Here is a 17,927-nt window from a genome sequence, read left to right as displayed (position 1 = left end):
AACAAAGATATAAATTTTTTAATTTAAGAGACGCATTAAATTTTGACAACGAACTACATAATGAACTCTCTAGCCACCATTATTTATTAGCTGCCAGACGAAGTGCACGCCACTCTGTGTCAGTTTAATGCAGTCAATTTCTGAGATTTCTCTTTCAAAATTATAGTTGTTAATAAATTCTGTAATATATTTTTGGAATTTATTTGAAGTCAGTGCCCTGAAGAATGACGTTTATATCTGTCTAGAAATAAGATACACTGAAATTATATGTTGTAGCTTTCTTCTCCGGTTAGACTAATTGAAGAGTGCTAGTCGAAAATTCAATTTGTTGATATGAGTTTAAGTAAACAAAATAAACATGGATCCTAAGATTATTTTTTTACCAGATTTTTTTTCGACTGATATTTAAACAGATATTTTATTATTATTGTTTTGTTGTTAAATCAACTTTACTAAAGTCAAAGATTCACTTTTTTCAACAAATTTTTAACAGATCGAAACGGAATACTTTCTTTTTTTTAATTTTTTATTAGAAATTGTACAAATATGCTCTTAATATTTTTTAATATTAATATTTTTGTCATTTGTTGTAATCATTTGTTCAGTATTCTGAACAAATGATTAGTGAAAATAGTTTAGTAATTGGGTACAAAAATGTAAAGAAAAAACAACACAGATCACCCAGAGAAATTTTATTAAATATAAATTTACAAATGAACTCACAGAATCTTAAAAAGTCAAAATTATAAAAATATTCATTCATAAAATTTGTAAACAATACACTCTAAGTGTTATTAAATTTTATTTAACAGGAACATTTGATGAAATAAACGAAGTTAAAATAATTTGTAACAAATATTCAAATAATAATTGCTGCCATATATTTATGACTATATACAATGTCTTATTATGTTAAAAATTACAAACAAAAATAATTTATTGTCATAATAATGTGTGCATTTATTATAAATTTAACATTGATTTTTATTTAATTAAATAATTAATATTTAACATTTAAATATTACAAGTCTAAAATTATAAATCTAAAATAAAATAAATGAAAAAATAAAATAAAATATCAACATCTAAATATTATTTAATTTCAAAACGCGCTTTTATTTCAAGTTTTTCTACTTTAAACGTTTTAAAATATAAATATAACGATTTAAATAAATAATTTTTCTTTCTGAGCACCATACTGGTTAAAATGAAATCTATTTAAAATAATCGATATGGAACTAAAACAGAACCTTAAAATATAAATTGATGTAACAGTTTTCCCAAAGGGATCAAGTAATGAATGTCTCAAGAACTGTGAAATTTTAAAGAAATAATTTCGCTTTGTTATTAAAGTGGAACATTTGATTACGTTCTTAAAGAACACGTGCTGTGAAGAGCATGGATGTTTTGATAGGCACAAGACAATGAACATGAAATTATAGCCTTGGAATGCACCCAATAACGTATTCATTTGCACGTAATTGAAGAGTACTTGAAGCGAGCTAAAAGTCATTCGTATCAGTGATCATGGCGTTAGCAATATCCATTAAAGGTTTAAAATGAAAAATAGCGAGCACAGAAAGAAGGACAGACCGTCTAGGTAAATAGCAATTGCCTTTGTTCGATATTCTTCTGCGATTCTCACTGGAATTTTCTGTCCGTTATATCACAGGAAAAATGCTGCCCAGCTTACCGCAAGTCTCAGGAAATGTAAGAGAAGATAATACATCCATTAGTTACCATGACAACCGTCATAAGTGCTTTGCTTGAGATAAAAGTAGATGAGTTGCATTGTTTATACTAAATTGCCTCTCTTAATGCTCAGTGCTGAAAAGAGAGAGATATTACCACGGAGAACCAAGAGGGGGCGCTAATGGGCAGCGTCCGGTGGAAGGAAAAATTGTGTGGCATCGAGCCGTCACTCTATCCAATAGTGTGGCGTTAAATCGCACAGCAGAATAGTCCAAAATGGACTCCTTCTTGAGACATTGAAAACCTCCGAATTCGCAAATCCTGTAGTGATGTAGTAGAGCCTCAGATTCAAGAACGTGAGCTGATGCATATCCTGTAAAAAAAAAAAAGAAAAGAAAAGATATTGTTAAGTTAGTTTCGACAATGTTGCGATTAATATTTTATAATTAATATACAAATTCAATTGATTGATTAGGTATATTATTAGTGATCAACACTCAACTCTACGTCGATTCAGTCCAAGGCATCCAACCCCGAATAACAAAAATAAATTTTAAAAAATGCTGAGTGAATGATTCCAATGAATAAAATTATTTACATATTTTTTAGAAAAAGCGCCATTTTATTTTTAACCTAGGTGCGGTCGACCCTGAACATATTCAATTCTATTGATTTAGTGTGCACTTGGAATTCACTGCTCTGTCGGAATAACGACCATCCCACTGAGTCAAAGATACAGGTTAGGCTTGAATCCCTAACGATCCTCATAAGTTATTAGGGAGGGGTTCATATGCATCATGTATAGTCGCAGATTCCAGTTCCGCATGTACCATCTCATCCTTTCATTGTAGCCTCCATAAAGTATCAAATGCTTACTTCGTTAGTCGCTGCCATCGTGGTCTTAGATTGGGCCGAATGTGGTTTATGCTACATGTTTGAGAAACCTGCTGTAGATTAAAGACAAAACTGAAGGAGAATAATTTGATTATTTGACTGAATGCAAAAAAATCCTTCCAAAATAGTTTTTAAATTAACCCTTTTGTAGACATAGGCCACAGCTGCGTTGATTTCAATATTTATATGGTGAAAAGAAAATAATAATAATAAAGAAAAAAAAATTTTCAGTAGCAATGTTAAAGGCGGTAGAAAATGCAAGTTTTTTCCAGCATCAGCCTTCCTTTTGAAAAATCACTCAACATATCTTGCGTTTTCACATTTGATAGAAGAATGTGTTATCTTGCTTGCTTACCGTCTCGTTTTTATTTATTTTTTTTCTTTTATTCCTAAGGTTGCTTTATTTTCATGAATCCATTCACAAAGTGGTGATGTGAACAAACTTCATTCTATGCCGGGCACAGACGTTATTTTCCTAGAAATGCATTTTTTATCCAGTGACGCAACACAACAGATATTACACCATGGAAAGCATCACGAACCAAACACTTGACACCTTTTGTTGAAGCTATCACAAAGAATGAAACTGTATGGTACGAGAAATATCGAACATTTCTCAACAGCACTGATATAACGAGTGAAGTAGTAAAATGCTTTACGTTTTGTATTACGATATTGAATAACAAATTGCATTACAAATTAGATTAACATATCCCATCCACTTCATTGATGTACATGACGTCATGTTTCTGAGGATATTCGAACATGCTCAGAAACATGATAGGGTTAAGTACTCTTTAAAAATTTAGTGGTGTTTTTGTCTGAAGACTTGCCTTGTGTCTGTGGCGTTATTAATCACAAACACAAAATTGCTATACTGGTTCAATAAGTGGATAAATTAAAGAGTTATCCTTACTATATGATTACATATGATGCCATCCTGTTAAATTATAACAGCATTTAATTACTACTGAATGAAGGAAACATGCAGAACGTTGAACCCTTTGGGTCAGATGCTCTTAATATGGATAGGACTACGAGGCTTAAAGCGTTTAAAATTGGAACCCCATCCTGGGATATTCGCTGAATGTGTCTAGACTTAATAGTTTAGCCGGCAACCTATCGGTTGGAATCACTGTGTTTAAACCTACGTCTTTCCTCTACAAAAAAAAATGAAAAAAATTGCAAATAAAAAGCTAAAAGTACTAAAAACGAAAGAAAACAGAACTCACCAGGAATGTAACGCCAAATGACATGATTTCCGACTTCTAGAACCTTGTCTGGCATAACGATGTATTTCGACCTTGCTCCATACCTCATGATTCCAGTCATTCTTCTGGTTTTGTATTGAGTCAGCAGGTAGGGCACGTAATTAGGTGATTTCTCGGGCTCTTCCCCGTAAGCCTTGGTGTCATTCTCCCAATAAAGATAAAAGAAGACATTTCTCATCAGAAAACCACCGGCCTTCCGTTTATTTCTCCAGTTGGTTGAAACGGAATTTAGTAGAGCGGTAAAGTTGTCGTGTCTTCTCGGGATGATGTACTCGTCGAAGTCCAGCAGGGCAACATATTTAAATAAATACATCGTACGATAAATACAGTCGTTTAGAGACGAAAACAGACCTTCGGTCCTTATCTCCTTTTGTGATTTGATGTCCAGTTCCCATGGCAACGTAGTGACCAATCCTTCTTCCTTGTACAGGGTGAGAATCTTCTCCACATCGGGACCCACAGAATGATTATAAAAAATGAAATGTTGGATTCCCAGCAGACGATACATTTCCAGAAACTCTACCAACCAGACAGCCCTATTGTAGCTATAATGTAGTGGTTTTACGCAGAGAGCAAGATCACCCCTTGGGGTAATGTTGTCCAACTTATTTGATCGCACAGGGATATCGGCGTGCACTTGGAAATTCTGGTCGGCCGATATGGAAACTTTAACGGGCATTGGACGCTCCTTGGGACTTGTGCAATACACAAAGACTGATGCGTATTTCAGTTTCCAATTCTCGTTGGCTACTTTTAACGTTGCCTTCACTGCATGTTGACTGTTATTAGCGTACGTCAGGCGACAATAAACCGCTGGTGGTTTCATGGTTAATGTTACAGCGATCACGGTAACCATCGGATTGTTCAAACGATCGTCCCAAAAAGCGGAATAAACTAATAGTTTGTAGGAAGCCTTTGGACTATTCGCTCTTTGCCACTGGTCATGATAACCATGAAAACGCCTTTGGTATTCTGTCATGTTTGAAGCGATGCTTTTATGGCTTGGATGAGCTGAGTGCGGTGGAGATTTCTTTGTTTGTGAATAAGGTGAGGCAGGAATTTTGGGGATGGTTTTGCTCTTCCGAAGAGGGAGAACAAACTTTGGAGGGAATATCTTAATGGGTGCAAAAAGTCTGAAAGCTCTTATGTGGAGACTCGAACGATTTTCTGTTCTGTACAAGCTTTCTACTGGTGTCATCCCGTCTGGACTTATTTCTGCCAGATCTTGGACGGAGGAATTGAGGATTAGGAAGCCGAAAAATGCCATCACGATGGAGCCATTGATAATTACCTTCATAAAGAACTTCTTCCATCTTCTAGAAACTAAACGTCTCGTTGGCATTCTTTTTAATGAAGTGTTGACTAGATATGGATGGGAGATTGGCAGTTCTAAAATGATACTATCCCTAAGATCCAGGCCAACTGTGGTTACGGGAATTATTATCTGAAAGCGAAGAGCTAAGAAAGGATGGTGTCATCATTCTACAAGTCCACAGTTCTCTCTCTCTTCTGCTGCTTCTGAAAGTTAAAATAAATAGTTAATTAAATGTTATATTCTTACATAAAAGTATGTATTATATATGTGTTTATATAAAACTTATCATCTCAATCCATTAGTTTTTCCAAAAATAGCACATCCCTTGAAGACTGAAGATTAGGTGATAGATAATTATTATCGCCAATGCGAAATCATTGCCATTCTTATCGGAGACCTGAAGTGATTTGGGGAAAAAATATGCATGTTTGGTTTCTTAGAATAGATTTTCAGATAGTACTCACTGTACTAGTGTACGCACGTGAGCCAAAACATTATGATCACCTACCTAGTAACATGTTGGGCCTCCTTTTCCTGAGCTAACCGTTCGTACCCGTGTTGACATTAACTCCACTAGACCACAGAAAGTATCCTGAGGTATTAGTTCCTCTTTCTAGACAGAAAGCGTCGAGAAAGAGGAACTAACATCGATTGGCAGATGGTGCGTTCCACATGATCCTACAAAGGACCACAGTCACTATGTAAGGAAATACCTGTACCGAAACATTCCATAGGTAAGAAGTAACAGTCAAGGTGTGTTAATGGAGACGAGAGAACCTGATGATGTCCATAAAAATATTTCATGCACCAGCATACCCACCACAGTCTCTTTCTAGCCAATCATGTAATCTGGTTGGTAGGAAACTCTCTGATTTGATTTTCCCTTTCAGTCCTTTCCGACCGTAGGTGACTTTGTAGCCATTGCTCACAAAGCATTCCCGATGAGACTTTTACAGGGTTGTTCACCATTGCTTTTCCCAAACCCCCAATTTTATCCGTGCTCGGGATCGACGTATGGCTGGGACGTATTCATGACTGTAATCCATGTGAGTTCAAGGGGCCGGTTTGCCTGTTCTGGGACACGTAAACCCCGAGTTTCCCGGTGGAAAAAAAAAAAAAAACCTACCTCCATATGAGACTGGCTGAGTTACCTTTAGTCGAAAAAGACCAGATAAAGATTCCTCACGTAACTGACGGGAATCGAACCCAGGTCTTTCCGAACAAAGGGGCTTCGTCTATACTGACTTAGCTACAGAGGCTCTGAAAACTGTCTGGATGGGCATGATGTGTTGTCTCATGAGTGTATTATAGATGTGCAAACTTGGCAAATTTTTATATTAAATATTAAAAAAATACGACTCCCATTTATACTCTGTCCGATAAAAGAAAATATTCTGCCTAATTATTTACTACAGAGGGCGTTAGTCATCCCAATACAAGCACTTCTGCTCAGGTGTGTGTGTGTGTGTGTGTGTGTGTGTGTGTGTGTGTGTGTGTGTGTGTGTGTGTGTGTGTGTGTGTGTGTGTGTGTGTGTGTGTGTGTGTGTGTGTGCGCGCGCGCGCGCGCGCGCGCGTTTTCCTCCCAATAGTAACCCTACCAGGAGGTAATTTATTCCTACATCCATTGCACAATGCATATATTACATGAAGCTCCCAAGTACTGATTAACATATATTTACATTTATATTTTTGTATCAATATTCATTTTTACATTTATATTTTATATCTACATGTACATATTCCGAACTTTACATTCTTATTTTCATTTTTATATGTATATGATACACATATATTTACACTATATAATTCTTTCTGTATCAGTAATTTATGGTAAATTACAACGACTGGAAGAGTTGTTCTTAATAACAAATTTAATTAATTCTGAGTGATATTCTACTTTTCGATAAGTCTCTGTTTTGACACTGTGTGTGTGTGTGTGTGAGAGAGAGAGAGAGAGAGAGAGAGAGAGAGAGAGAGAGAGAGAGAGAGAATTTCATCATGACTTCCAATCATGGAGATACTGAATAACTTATTCCAGGAACACACAAAGAGAATGCTGAATCATCACCAGTCAACATATATAGCACAATATTCACCACTTTATATCTTTCTTGCTTGCTTGCATTATGTGCACTTCTAACTTGAATTGCTGTTTTTGATTACTTTATTTTTGCACATACGATACTTGTTATTTACCTTTTAACCCTCCTTTAATTGTATACACGCAGTTCCTTTTGATCCCTGGAAATTAGTCCCAAAAAATAATGATAGCTTGCTCTGTTTATCGCCTGTGACTTTGCCAGTTTCATTGTCTTCATATAATCGCGTGCACTGCGTGTATTACCATGGCAACATCCCACGATGCTTTGCATTGTTGATACGCAGTTTGCGAAACTCGCCAGTTACAGCGTTTTCCCCAGGCGCTCAAGAGTTGCCTGCACGAGTATGAAGTTTGTAAGTAACACGCAAGAGATGCTTTAGCCTGCCACGTGGGATTTCCTTGATTTACATCTGTTATTCAGAAAAAGGAAGCTGAAATGTCTTTGTCGATTCCCCGTGTTGCATTTTACCTTATCATAATTCAGTCTTCCTCAATCACATAAAACTCTGACGTAGCAATTTGACTCCGCATTACACAACGCTAGACGAAAGTGTGTGCGAGCACTTTTTAAATATTAAATGAAGAATGGCAGAATAATGTACAAGAGTGACGGAATCCAATAGAGGAAAGATGAAACTTGGCAGATAAATTAGTGCTGATGTTGCTGAAGAAAATGAGTTAAGAAGGTTAGCTGAGCGGTACACTTGGAAAAGGCATGCAAGAGTACAAAAAAGCAAATACCATGTAAAATACGTAAAAGACATTGTAAAAGTTATGGAAAGGACCCAAGGGTCTCTATAAAAAGATGTATTTCGTTTTAATTCTAGCTTTCCTTATCTAATATGAAGTCAAAGAAATGTACTAAGATAGTTTAGTAAACATTCCAAAACCAAACATCGTGAAAATCTCCTGAGATGTTTATCATATTTGGCTTTAATATCTGCATGAAAAGCTTCTGATTGTAGCTTTGAATGCAGAAAATTTTACCTTGACGATCTATAAAGAAAAAGATAAATTTATCCTCACGAGAGAACACCAATGCCATTATTGGAACATGTAGCAATTCTCATGCATTTTTCTGCCTTTTATACACCCGTGAGCTAAAACATTATGCTCCCTTCCTAGCCTGTTTAAACAAACTTATCATTTGCACATCTGTAGCTTTTGCAATGACTGGAAAATACACCTCAATTACAACTCAATAATTTACTGCCATAATGCGATCGTTGCGGATTTCATTACTAGTGGAACTGATATTTGCATCACATGTGGTTTCCTCTTTTCGCGATAATGGCTTTGACGCTATCGATGGCTTGATAACTCTTTTTTTATTATGAACACTTGAATCAATGCTAACCAGCTTCTGATCCATTATCAAACAACTTCTTATTGCTAACAATGAATTCGGGGCGAAGGAGGGAGTATGGCAGAATCAATTCCACGAATTCAACCAACATATTCCAGCCATGCCAAAAATCTAACTGACTATTAGCCGAAAATACGATGACACTTGCGTTTGTAAAGTGATATGAATAAAAATGGACGCCACTCAAGATAGAAAATAAAAGTGGAGAGGTGTTCCTAATAAAGTGTTCACTCAATATGTATAGTATATCACCCACGAGACGCTCAACAACACGACAGTGCCGTGTGCGAGCAAGCAATAAGAGACATCTATTCATAAATTCCTTAAAAGGCTGAGGGGATTGTATTTATTGAGAAACATGAGTACGGGAAAAGCAATTCAGACGATCAGAGTTAGATGGAACGAAGGAAGATGTGCAGATGATTCAATAAGTTAAAAATTAAATTGTGTGCGATGCTCACCAGGCGCTGGTCGTGTTTGTGATGATTAGAAAAAAAAGCTGAGAAATGGTAGAGGCCGGTTGGGTCGAGCCATGTTCGTAAAAGTACCAATAAAAAAAGAGGCATAAAAGCGTTTATGGGAAAGTAATTGGAGGGAATCTGTAAGGGAAGGGGGATCAACTATTAGATAGATTACTTTCTTCTGTATGCAATAAAGAATTCTCAGGGAGATTTAGAGTGCGTCATCTCAAATGTGAGAACAATATTCAACAGTCGTGATTTCAGATGCATAAAGCGTAAGTAGTTGATCATGAAAGATGGTTTTTTGGAGGAAGAAGAGGAGGAGGAGGAGGAGGTGCGATGTGTTTGTTAAGCACACGTCTGTAATTCTATACTTCAGCAGCAAATACAGTATTTTACATTAATTAAAATACTCTAAGAACGTTAATTAGCCATGGATCCACCATTGATAATTAGCCATATATCCACCGCGGATAAAACATATCCGTGGTCTTAATCAAATCCAGAATTTGGTTTGTGTAGGATTAAAGAAACAAAATGAATTTCTAAGACGATATCACCCAAAATATGTTATACACCAGAATAGTGTATCACCATATTCTGAGCTCTGAATTCATAGCTATTTAACTTTTTTTTAAAAAAAAATCAGCTAACGCCTTTTTATTCCCGTATACGGGAAGTAGGCGAGGCCATTTAGCCCTATCTAACTTTTGGAGACTGAGTGGGCAGTTCAATCTCCACTGGTACCAATCAGAGATAGATGGCCCAAGGCTATCACTAATTAAGCGGTACACAGTGAAGAGAGATGGCCCAAATGTGCCGCCATCTCGTGGTCCCTAGCTATTTAACGATGTTATTTATTTAATTTATGAATTCCAAAAGCGATCTTAATGTTTATGGCATTCTGAGATTTGATTTTAACACTCCAAGTAAGTAAACAAAAGTCTTTATTTCTCAATATGTCACATTATGTCAATATTACTGAATATTGCAAAGTCATTATTAATATCTCTCGGTATAAGCAGTTCAATGTATTTATGATACCAAGTTCGATCTTTGGAGTCTTGATATCCGTGCAGGTTTCCTGAATTCTTGACTGCATTCTGAATGAAGAAGTTCCATCGGCAGCTCTTTGGATTTACTTTTTGTCTGAACTTCTCTTTAGTTTGACCTTTTCTTGGTGAAGGAGGAACACCCACTCTTATTTGGCCAATAGAATCGTCGAACAATGTAGCAGTTGCTGAGAATAGAGGTCGAGTTTGATGGCGTTCTTCATAAAGTAGCTGGAAGTCCGCTTCATCCTCAGAATTCCAAAACATTAGTGTGTTTTCTAACCAACAGTTAGTAGGGATGGAGAGTGCTACTTCACCCGAGATGATTCTTTGAATTTGTGAATTCCGATAGTTGAATGAAACAAATGATTCATCGAAGATCCCAAGTTGCATCGCAGATATGCGAGTAATTCTCCACAAACATCAACGCGATTCTGGGCATGTCTATGACGTGTCAATTCATGACAAATATTGATAGCCCTATTGAGCAAAACCTGATGAAGATGGTGATGCCATCATCGTCTTCAGTTAAATTTAGGTCACCCATTTTTAAGGTGAAGTTGGGATTTAAGTTTCACCATACTAAATTAAGTGCTATCTTTCGAGATAATCCACATGCACTTTCCTTCATTAACCTCTGTTGTTTTAAAACGGGCTTATTGGGTAGAGAGAGAGTCTTTCATCAGACATCGTTATTAAATTGATTAAAAAAAAATTGTAGTTCTATTTTTCTGTCAGTTTTTCTAGAATAAAACTGAATACTAGAATGTGAAAAATATTTTGAGCTAAAAAACGTAACTTCAGCTTGAATATCAGGCCGAGAAAGGTTTGGTTTCACTCCTTCAAGAAGGGGAGAGACCAAACCAAGATCATATTTCGACTACCGCTTACATATTCTATGACTACTTTGTCGCTCATCGTTTTAATTGTTTTTTACCTTTTGCCATAAAGCCTCTGTTGCTCAATTGGTTTCGACGGAGCCCTTTGATTGGAATGGTCTGGATTCAAATCCCACTAAGTCGTTGGACTTTTCAAATGAAGGAGAGTTAGCCGGTCTTATACGGCTGTGGCAGGTTTTTTCTCCTACAAAATCGGGTTCTTTCCATTCCTGAAAAGAGTCAAACTGACACCGTGAACACGTATATCTACAGACAAAAAAAAAATACTTTGGGCAAGGAACGCAACAGGAAACACGTTGTTCTATTATTATTCCCTAGTAAAGCAGCATTACTAAGCCACCAACCATTAGATTGAAGAACACAAAACAATGACCTTTTAACCTTGACTCCGTAATCAACTTGACATTCGTTTTTATGATATTAGAAAACGTGTGTGTACTTTAACCAAATAGTCCAGTAGGTAGGCTAGAATTCAGTGAAATGTATGATTCACATTCTCTTCTGTTATTGCGTAACAGTAATGTTAATGTTCATTTATTCATTTATGCCTATTTACATAAAACAAATCACAGCAATCAACACATCAGAAAAAGTATCTTATACAAAGAATCTCAAATAAAAACCTTTTACTATGTTATTGTTGACAGTGATATCTTCACGTTGGTTCAGGCTATAGAGGATTTAAAATAAAAAGTGATCATTTATTTTTGAGCAGGAAAATATTGAATATTTTTTCAAAGAAAACTGCTTAAGAATATTTTGAAACGAATCAAAGTTGATCAGTTTCAGAGGTGAATTTCAGACTAAAATACACAAATATTATTCAAGAAAAAAAAAAAAAAATTTAAAACATGGACCAAACCTTGGTGATTCATTGCCAGGCCCTGAAAAACACATTGATTGATACAGCCAGAGAGGTAGTATTTAGTAAAGTTGTCTGCAAGGATAAAAAAACTCAGAACTCCATGGTGCACTCAGAAATTTAAAGAGATAGTCAAAGCAACAACAAGAAAGCATATCCAAAGTTCCTGGTAAGTAAATCAGCTGTGTTCCAAAAATAAGATCAAGTTTCAGCAACTACAAACAATCTCACAACCTTCTACAATTCCCAGGTGTATACAAAGTCACATGTGAGTGCGGAAAACCTTCCTATGGCCAAACGGGGAAATCTATCCTCCTACGTCTCGAGGAACACCAGAGAGACATTGCTTACAAGAGAACCAGAGCTACTGCCCTATCAGGCCATGTCCTGTTTTCAATAAACACGAATAACGAAAGCCGCCAACTGAAGTAAATTGGACAACAACTTCAAACCTACACATTTGCCACGATGAGGTAGAACGCCGCATTGTCGAGTCAAAAGAAATCACCTTGGACCCTCTTCATGTGAACAATAATCTCAGCTATAATTTTCCTGACTCTTTCGGCTCTACTATCACATACTGGAGATCGCGTGGTTCCACACACGCACAAGTGTACAACAATAGAACTTTAACACGGACTATAGCTCAAGTCCATAATAACTGTAATTTACAGTCGAATTTATAGCTTTATAATTTTATAGCTCTTTAGAGTGTCTCAATGTTTTTTTCAGTGTCTTTTAATAGCTTTCTATGTTCTTAACGCCTGATGAAGTCAATCCCGACGAAACATGTTGCGTTTTCAAATAAATCTTAATTTGTCATAATTCTGATTTTTAGTCAGTTTATATTAAAATGAACATATCCAATCTCCGAGTTAATAGTAGTAGTCATATCATATTTTCATAGTAGTCATATCACATATTCTGAATATATATATTCCCCAGATTTCAGTCTTCATTTAGTTCTTTTTCTTACTATCCCAACATCACACACCTCTTTGCTAACCTTTTCTCTACTATTCTATTTAAAAGTGGCCATTCCATGTGAGATTACGTTTATTCACATATTCTGAAATAATATGCCGTTCTGCTTGGTCGAGTGGTTACAGAGCCCGCTCTCCAAGCAATAGGCTGCAGGTTAGAATCCTGCCGTAGGTATGAAGGTTTTTGATTGTAGTTTACAATTTTTAATCGCTTCCGTAGCGCAGTTGGAAGAACAGTAATACGTTGCGCCATTCGACTGGAAAAGGTCTAAGTTCGATTCTCGTCGTGATGAGCGGAATAAAGATTCCTCTCATCACGACGATTTCAACTGAATTTGGAATTTGGGTTAGCCAATCTCATACGGAGGTAGCAGGGTTTTTCTCCCTGAAATTCTGGTTTTTCATCCCACATGTAGACAAATCGGCCTTAAGAACACACGCAAATTACAAGTCAAAAAATACTAGCCGTGGTGGTGGCAGTAGATGGCTTTGGAGTGGGTAATGATGGTAGTGGCGGTTCGCTGTAGTTAGAGGATTGAGTGGTGAAGACGGAGGGAGTTGTAGAGTAAATGCCCTTCCCCGATGAGTCTTTGAACACCTTGGAAGTGTAACATAATGATAATAATCCTTCCAATTGCCAGCCTGGTTGTCCTAGTGGTTAGCATACTTGCTTTCCAACCAACAGGTCGTGGGTTAGAACTCCACTGTGAGTAGGTCAATTTGTATTTGTTAAAGCTTGCTCTAGACGAGCTTGAGTCGCTCATTGAGTTTATAAGGTATTGTATTTTTAATTTAAAAAATGTACCTTCAATTTATTCACCCATCGAATTCATCAATTCAATCGCTTGATCTTTCTCATCTCTTATATTTGTGGTCTTCGATCATTGATTAAAGTTTATTTATGTCTGACCAACACTCACATCCGTGACTTAAAATTGGTTTAAACACAGTCTTGTATATTGCTAGTTTAGTGTTTTGACTAATTTTTCTCTTGTTCCATATTAATTTATTCCAATGATTCTTTATCATACTATCTTCGCTTAATTTGCTATCAATTTCGATATTTAATTTACCATCTTGAGTAAAACCGATGCCTAATTAGCTGAAATGTTTTACTTTTTGTAATTGTTATTGTTCTACAGATTCCCTATTTATAATGTAGAGTATCCGTAGCTCAGTCGATAGTGATGATACCTTCTGGGTGGAAAATCTCCCTGCTTCAAATTCAGTCTAAGAAGCGAAAAACTCGTAGAAGGCCTTTTACGCTGAAGGTGAGTAATCCGGCTTCATATGATGAAAGGTTTCGTCCAAACAACCGAACTCAAAACCATTGATATTTCCGCATGCAACGGATATTTTCTGTGTTGTCATAGCTTCATTCATTATTTTAGTTTTTTATTGATGATTCTGACACCATTTTTTTTCACAATTAATTCATTCAGTTAATGACTCTTAAAAACCTGTAGTAGATTTATGTAAGACGATAATATCATTTTACACCATACAGATTTAGTGTTTTCAACAAGATAAATATATATATCTTAATAGATATCTTAAATAGATATATTAATCTTTTAAATAAATATCTGTATTATCTGTATAAAATTCTTGTAATTTCTCGAATATTTGACGTAAAGATCTGAGTAATTTTAATTACTTATCATCCTCATATCCTTATCTTTTTTATATCGCCTTTATGATCTTTGATTCTCTTCCTGGTACTCTTTCCTCTGTTTGTAAGCTTTCTTAGTAGTCTCCGAAATATTTGGTTACCTTCGTGGAATTAGCGTTATTATTTTTCAATGTATGATAGTGAAGGTCATTAGTAGATGTAGATATTGGAATTACGGATGTAGAGAGTAATTTATTTAGGCATTTCAAAACACATCCCGTGTGTTGGTGTGGGGGGTGGGGAGACCTACTATACTCATCTAGCACAGTAGGTCTCTCAGTAGATGAGTAAGTACTGGTAAATGAATATAGGTAGCTCTACCTGTACTTATCTAGTACAGATATTGCTGCCAATTTTGTTATTTGATGTTGCGTAAAACATTGGAAATATTGTCTGACATTGGGAAGTATTGTATGTAAAACATCGGTTATCTATCTAAGAAAAGTATGAGAAAAAGATAGAAATATGATATATAAGGTGTCTAAAATCAAACCAGTTATGCTAGTGTGAATTTCCAAGTATGTGTGTGCACATCCTCGTTCCTTATTGCAATTGGGGACTTTTATAAGAAGGAAGAAAGATGCAAGAAGGTTCCCCACTATTTTATGGTTGTGGGTTAAAGGTGTTAATAATGATGAAACCGAATATATTGCAACACTCTTCTGCTACAACGCGAGAATTTTCTTGTAAATAAATTCTGTCTTTTGTTCCTTAAAGGTTTTGCAAGAGGAAAAAAAAACAACAAACAAAGCTGAAGTACTTGGTTTGTTTTCAGTAATGATAGCTAAATTACACTAGCAGTGCGTTTAGTAATGTTGGGTAAGGTAAGTTGAAAAGTATGGAGAATTTAAAATCTTATAAAATGGATAAAAATTAGAATACATATTATTTTAAACCGTAATATTCTATAGAAATAATAAAATTATCTTCAATAGTTTTTTATATTAAGAAGTTTTAATAATATGAACACAGACACCAATTTATTTTTTGTATACGTGAAACGAAATAACCATTATTGTTGCACACGGAAACCCTTAGAGGGTAATGTAGGAATAATACAGAGCTTTAATAGCTCAATAACACCTATCCCTACACTGTCTTCTACAGATAACGGGGAAGATGAAAAGCATTCTTGCTTCGCCCCTTTAAGCCAGTCCTTATAAGGACGGATGTTGTTTGTTCATACTGCACAAATGTCGCAATTTTGGTGATGAAACGTACCTTCGAGAACTAATACTGAAAGAATTTTTTGAGAACAACGATTGAGTGAGAACTATTTAAATTAATGAGTACATTAAATGGCTTTGATTGATTAATATATTTCTAATAAACGAAGTCCTCATTGTCTCTATCCATTATCACGTGATAGCTCACAGAATGGATCCTTGTGCACGAGATTACACTTAGTAAATGAAGCAATCACGTCAATCTCTCTCTCTCCATTCTGTACTTAGGGGAAGCTTCGCCAGTGTTCCACGATTAGAGCATCTCCAAAGGCTCGTAATTGGGCAGCCTTTCGAAAGGCCTCTCATTAAGCAGTTTCTTTCGTAACTTTGTTCCTAAAAGTTCCGAAGTAATTTAAATTGCATTGCGGGTTTGTGTGATGACCTTCTAAATATGTGCTGACACGGAGGGCGGCCGTAAATTGCAACGTACTTGTGTAGTTTCTCGCATCCTGTGTGAAATGCGTTATGCGATGAGTGACGTTAGTGAAACTCGACAGACACGTCAATAGGCAGTTCGGTGTGGTGTCAAATAAAGCGAATGAAGAAGGAATACCAAAGCATCGTTGACTGACTGACTCACTCGAAGAATAAATTGGCTGACTGCTAATAAATAAAAGTCGTACAAGAAAACCCAGCTGCGTGTCAACGACCAAACTTCATACGATTTTTTTTTTCCCGCATAGCCAATTTCTTGGTTGATTCTAAGCGATAATGAATGCTTTTCTATCTCGGCGAATATTCAATTTGTTTAGCAGATACTAAATTAGTATTTTATACAGCTAAATCAAGTAAGAGATCACGTGAGTTTATGGAAGATTCGATACTGGCACATGATGGCTTGCATGCGCCAATCTCGCTCGCTCTAATATCGGCTCCAAAGACTCATTATGATGAGATTTATCTCATCGTCATTATTACTTTAATATTTCGATCACTAGCTGTTGACTTAACAATCTGTGTTTGTTCTTTAGTTTATATTCTCTACCCCCCCCCTTACATTTTTCTAATTTCTCGCAAGAAACACGAACACTCTCGATTCAATAAAGAAGGTTAGATACGAAACTATTAACTCAGCTTAACCATTGCACACTTCACATAATAGGGTTAAAGAGTTAGCTTTATAACCCCCACAGGCCAATTCCAAGACGTCATCTTAAACGTAGCAAACCGTCACGCCTCGAGAGTAAACAGTTACACCCTCAATTATGAAATGGGACTTTTTTTTTTTGGTTTGTTTGACTATCATGTACTCGTATTTATTTATATGTTTCTCAGACTACCAAGCAACATTTTAAGCAAAGCAGATCGCAATGAACTTAGAATCATTTTTGGCCTCATATATTACAGAAATTTTATGTTGTTGTTGTTTTGCTTAATTTGGCTATTAAAAATATCTATTTGAGATTATTCAACAAATTTAATAGCGATTCAAAATACATTAAATTTGATCAAGTCATGATGGAATAGTTATTATTTGAAATGTTTGCTAATAAAAAATGAAGTTAGGTGACATTCGCTTATTTCACCGATTATTTCGGAGTTTCACTGAATACTTTTGAACCCAGAACTAATTTAAGAAGGGAGATTATTATATCGAAACGAAAACGAAAAAAAACAACACTTTGAACACACAGAAGGATTGTATTGTTATTTTTATTTAATGTTCGGTACTGTTTATGTGGGCCTCCATAGATCAGTCGGTAAAGACGAAGCCCTTTAGTCGGACAGACCTGGGTTCAATGTCCGTCCATGACGTGAGGAACCTTTATCTGATCTCATTAGACTAAAGGTGAGTTAACCGGTCTCATACGGAGTTGGAAGGTTTGTCTCCCGGTAACTTGGTTATTCATCCCTCAAAACAAGCACACACACACACACACCGGTCTCGTGAACACACACGGATTACAGTCATAAATACTTACGGCCACTCAGGATTTAATCTTGGAGGTGGGGGGGGGGAATTGAGTAGACGATTTGAGAATACACACTACGCATCGCATACGACTTATTATACCTGTGAACGGATAAACGAAATAGCGCTCGGTCCGCAAGAGCACTACTTCGTCCGCCTTGTGTTCACAGCGGCCGTGATTTCCGAGAGCTGTAGGGTATTCCCACATTATGTGAACCCTA

The 17,927-nt window shown here is 36.1% G+C and overlaps 1 protein-coding gene across 1 annotated transcript in view; it reads right to left on the bottom strand.

The window, feature by feature from the left end:
* Positions 1–1,045: 1,045 nt before the first annotated feature.
* LOC150097309 (glycosyltransferase family 92 protein BAH-4-like) overlaps positions 1,046–17,927 on the bottom strand; it is a 56,606-nt gene continuing 39,724 nt past the window's right edge. The window contains exons 2-3 of the mRNA XM_090407003.1: positions 3,819–5,375; positions 1,046–2,065 (exon numbers count right to left, since the gene is read on the bottom strand). Of these exons, the coding sequence (XP_090263129.1) occupies positions 1,845–2,065; positions 3,819–5,199 (1,602 nt within the window). The 5' untranslated portion in view covers positions 5,200–5,375 and the 3' untranslated portion in view covers positions 1,046–1,844. The remainder of the gene's footprint in view (positions 2,066–3,818; positions 5,376–17,927) is intronic.

This window comes from Typopeltis vanoorti, chromosome 17, assembly GCF_054136105.1.
Source record: "Typopeltis vanoorti isolate ZY-2024b chromosome 17, IOZ_Tvanoo_1.0, whole genome shotgun sequence".
In the NCBI taxonomy this organism is placed as follows: domain Eukaryota; kingdom Metazoa; phylum Arthropoda; class Arachnida; order Uropygi; family Thelyphonidae; genus Typopeltis; species Typopeltis vanoorti.
Note: the sequence above shows the minus strand (reverse complement) of the source record. Positions and strands in the feature narration are given on the sequence as shown.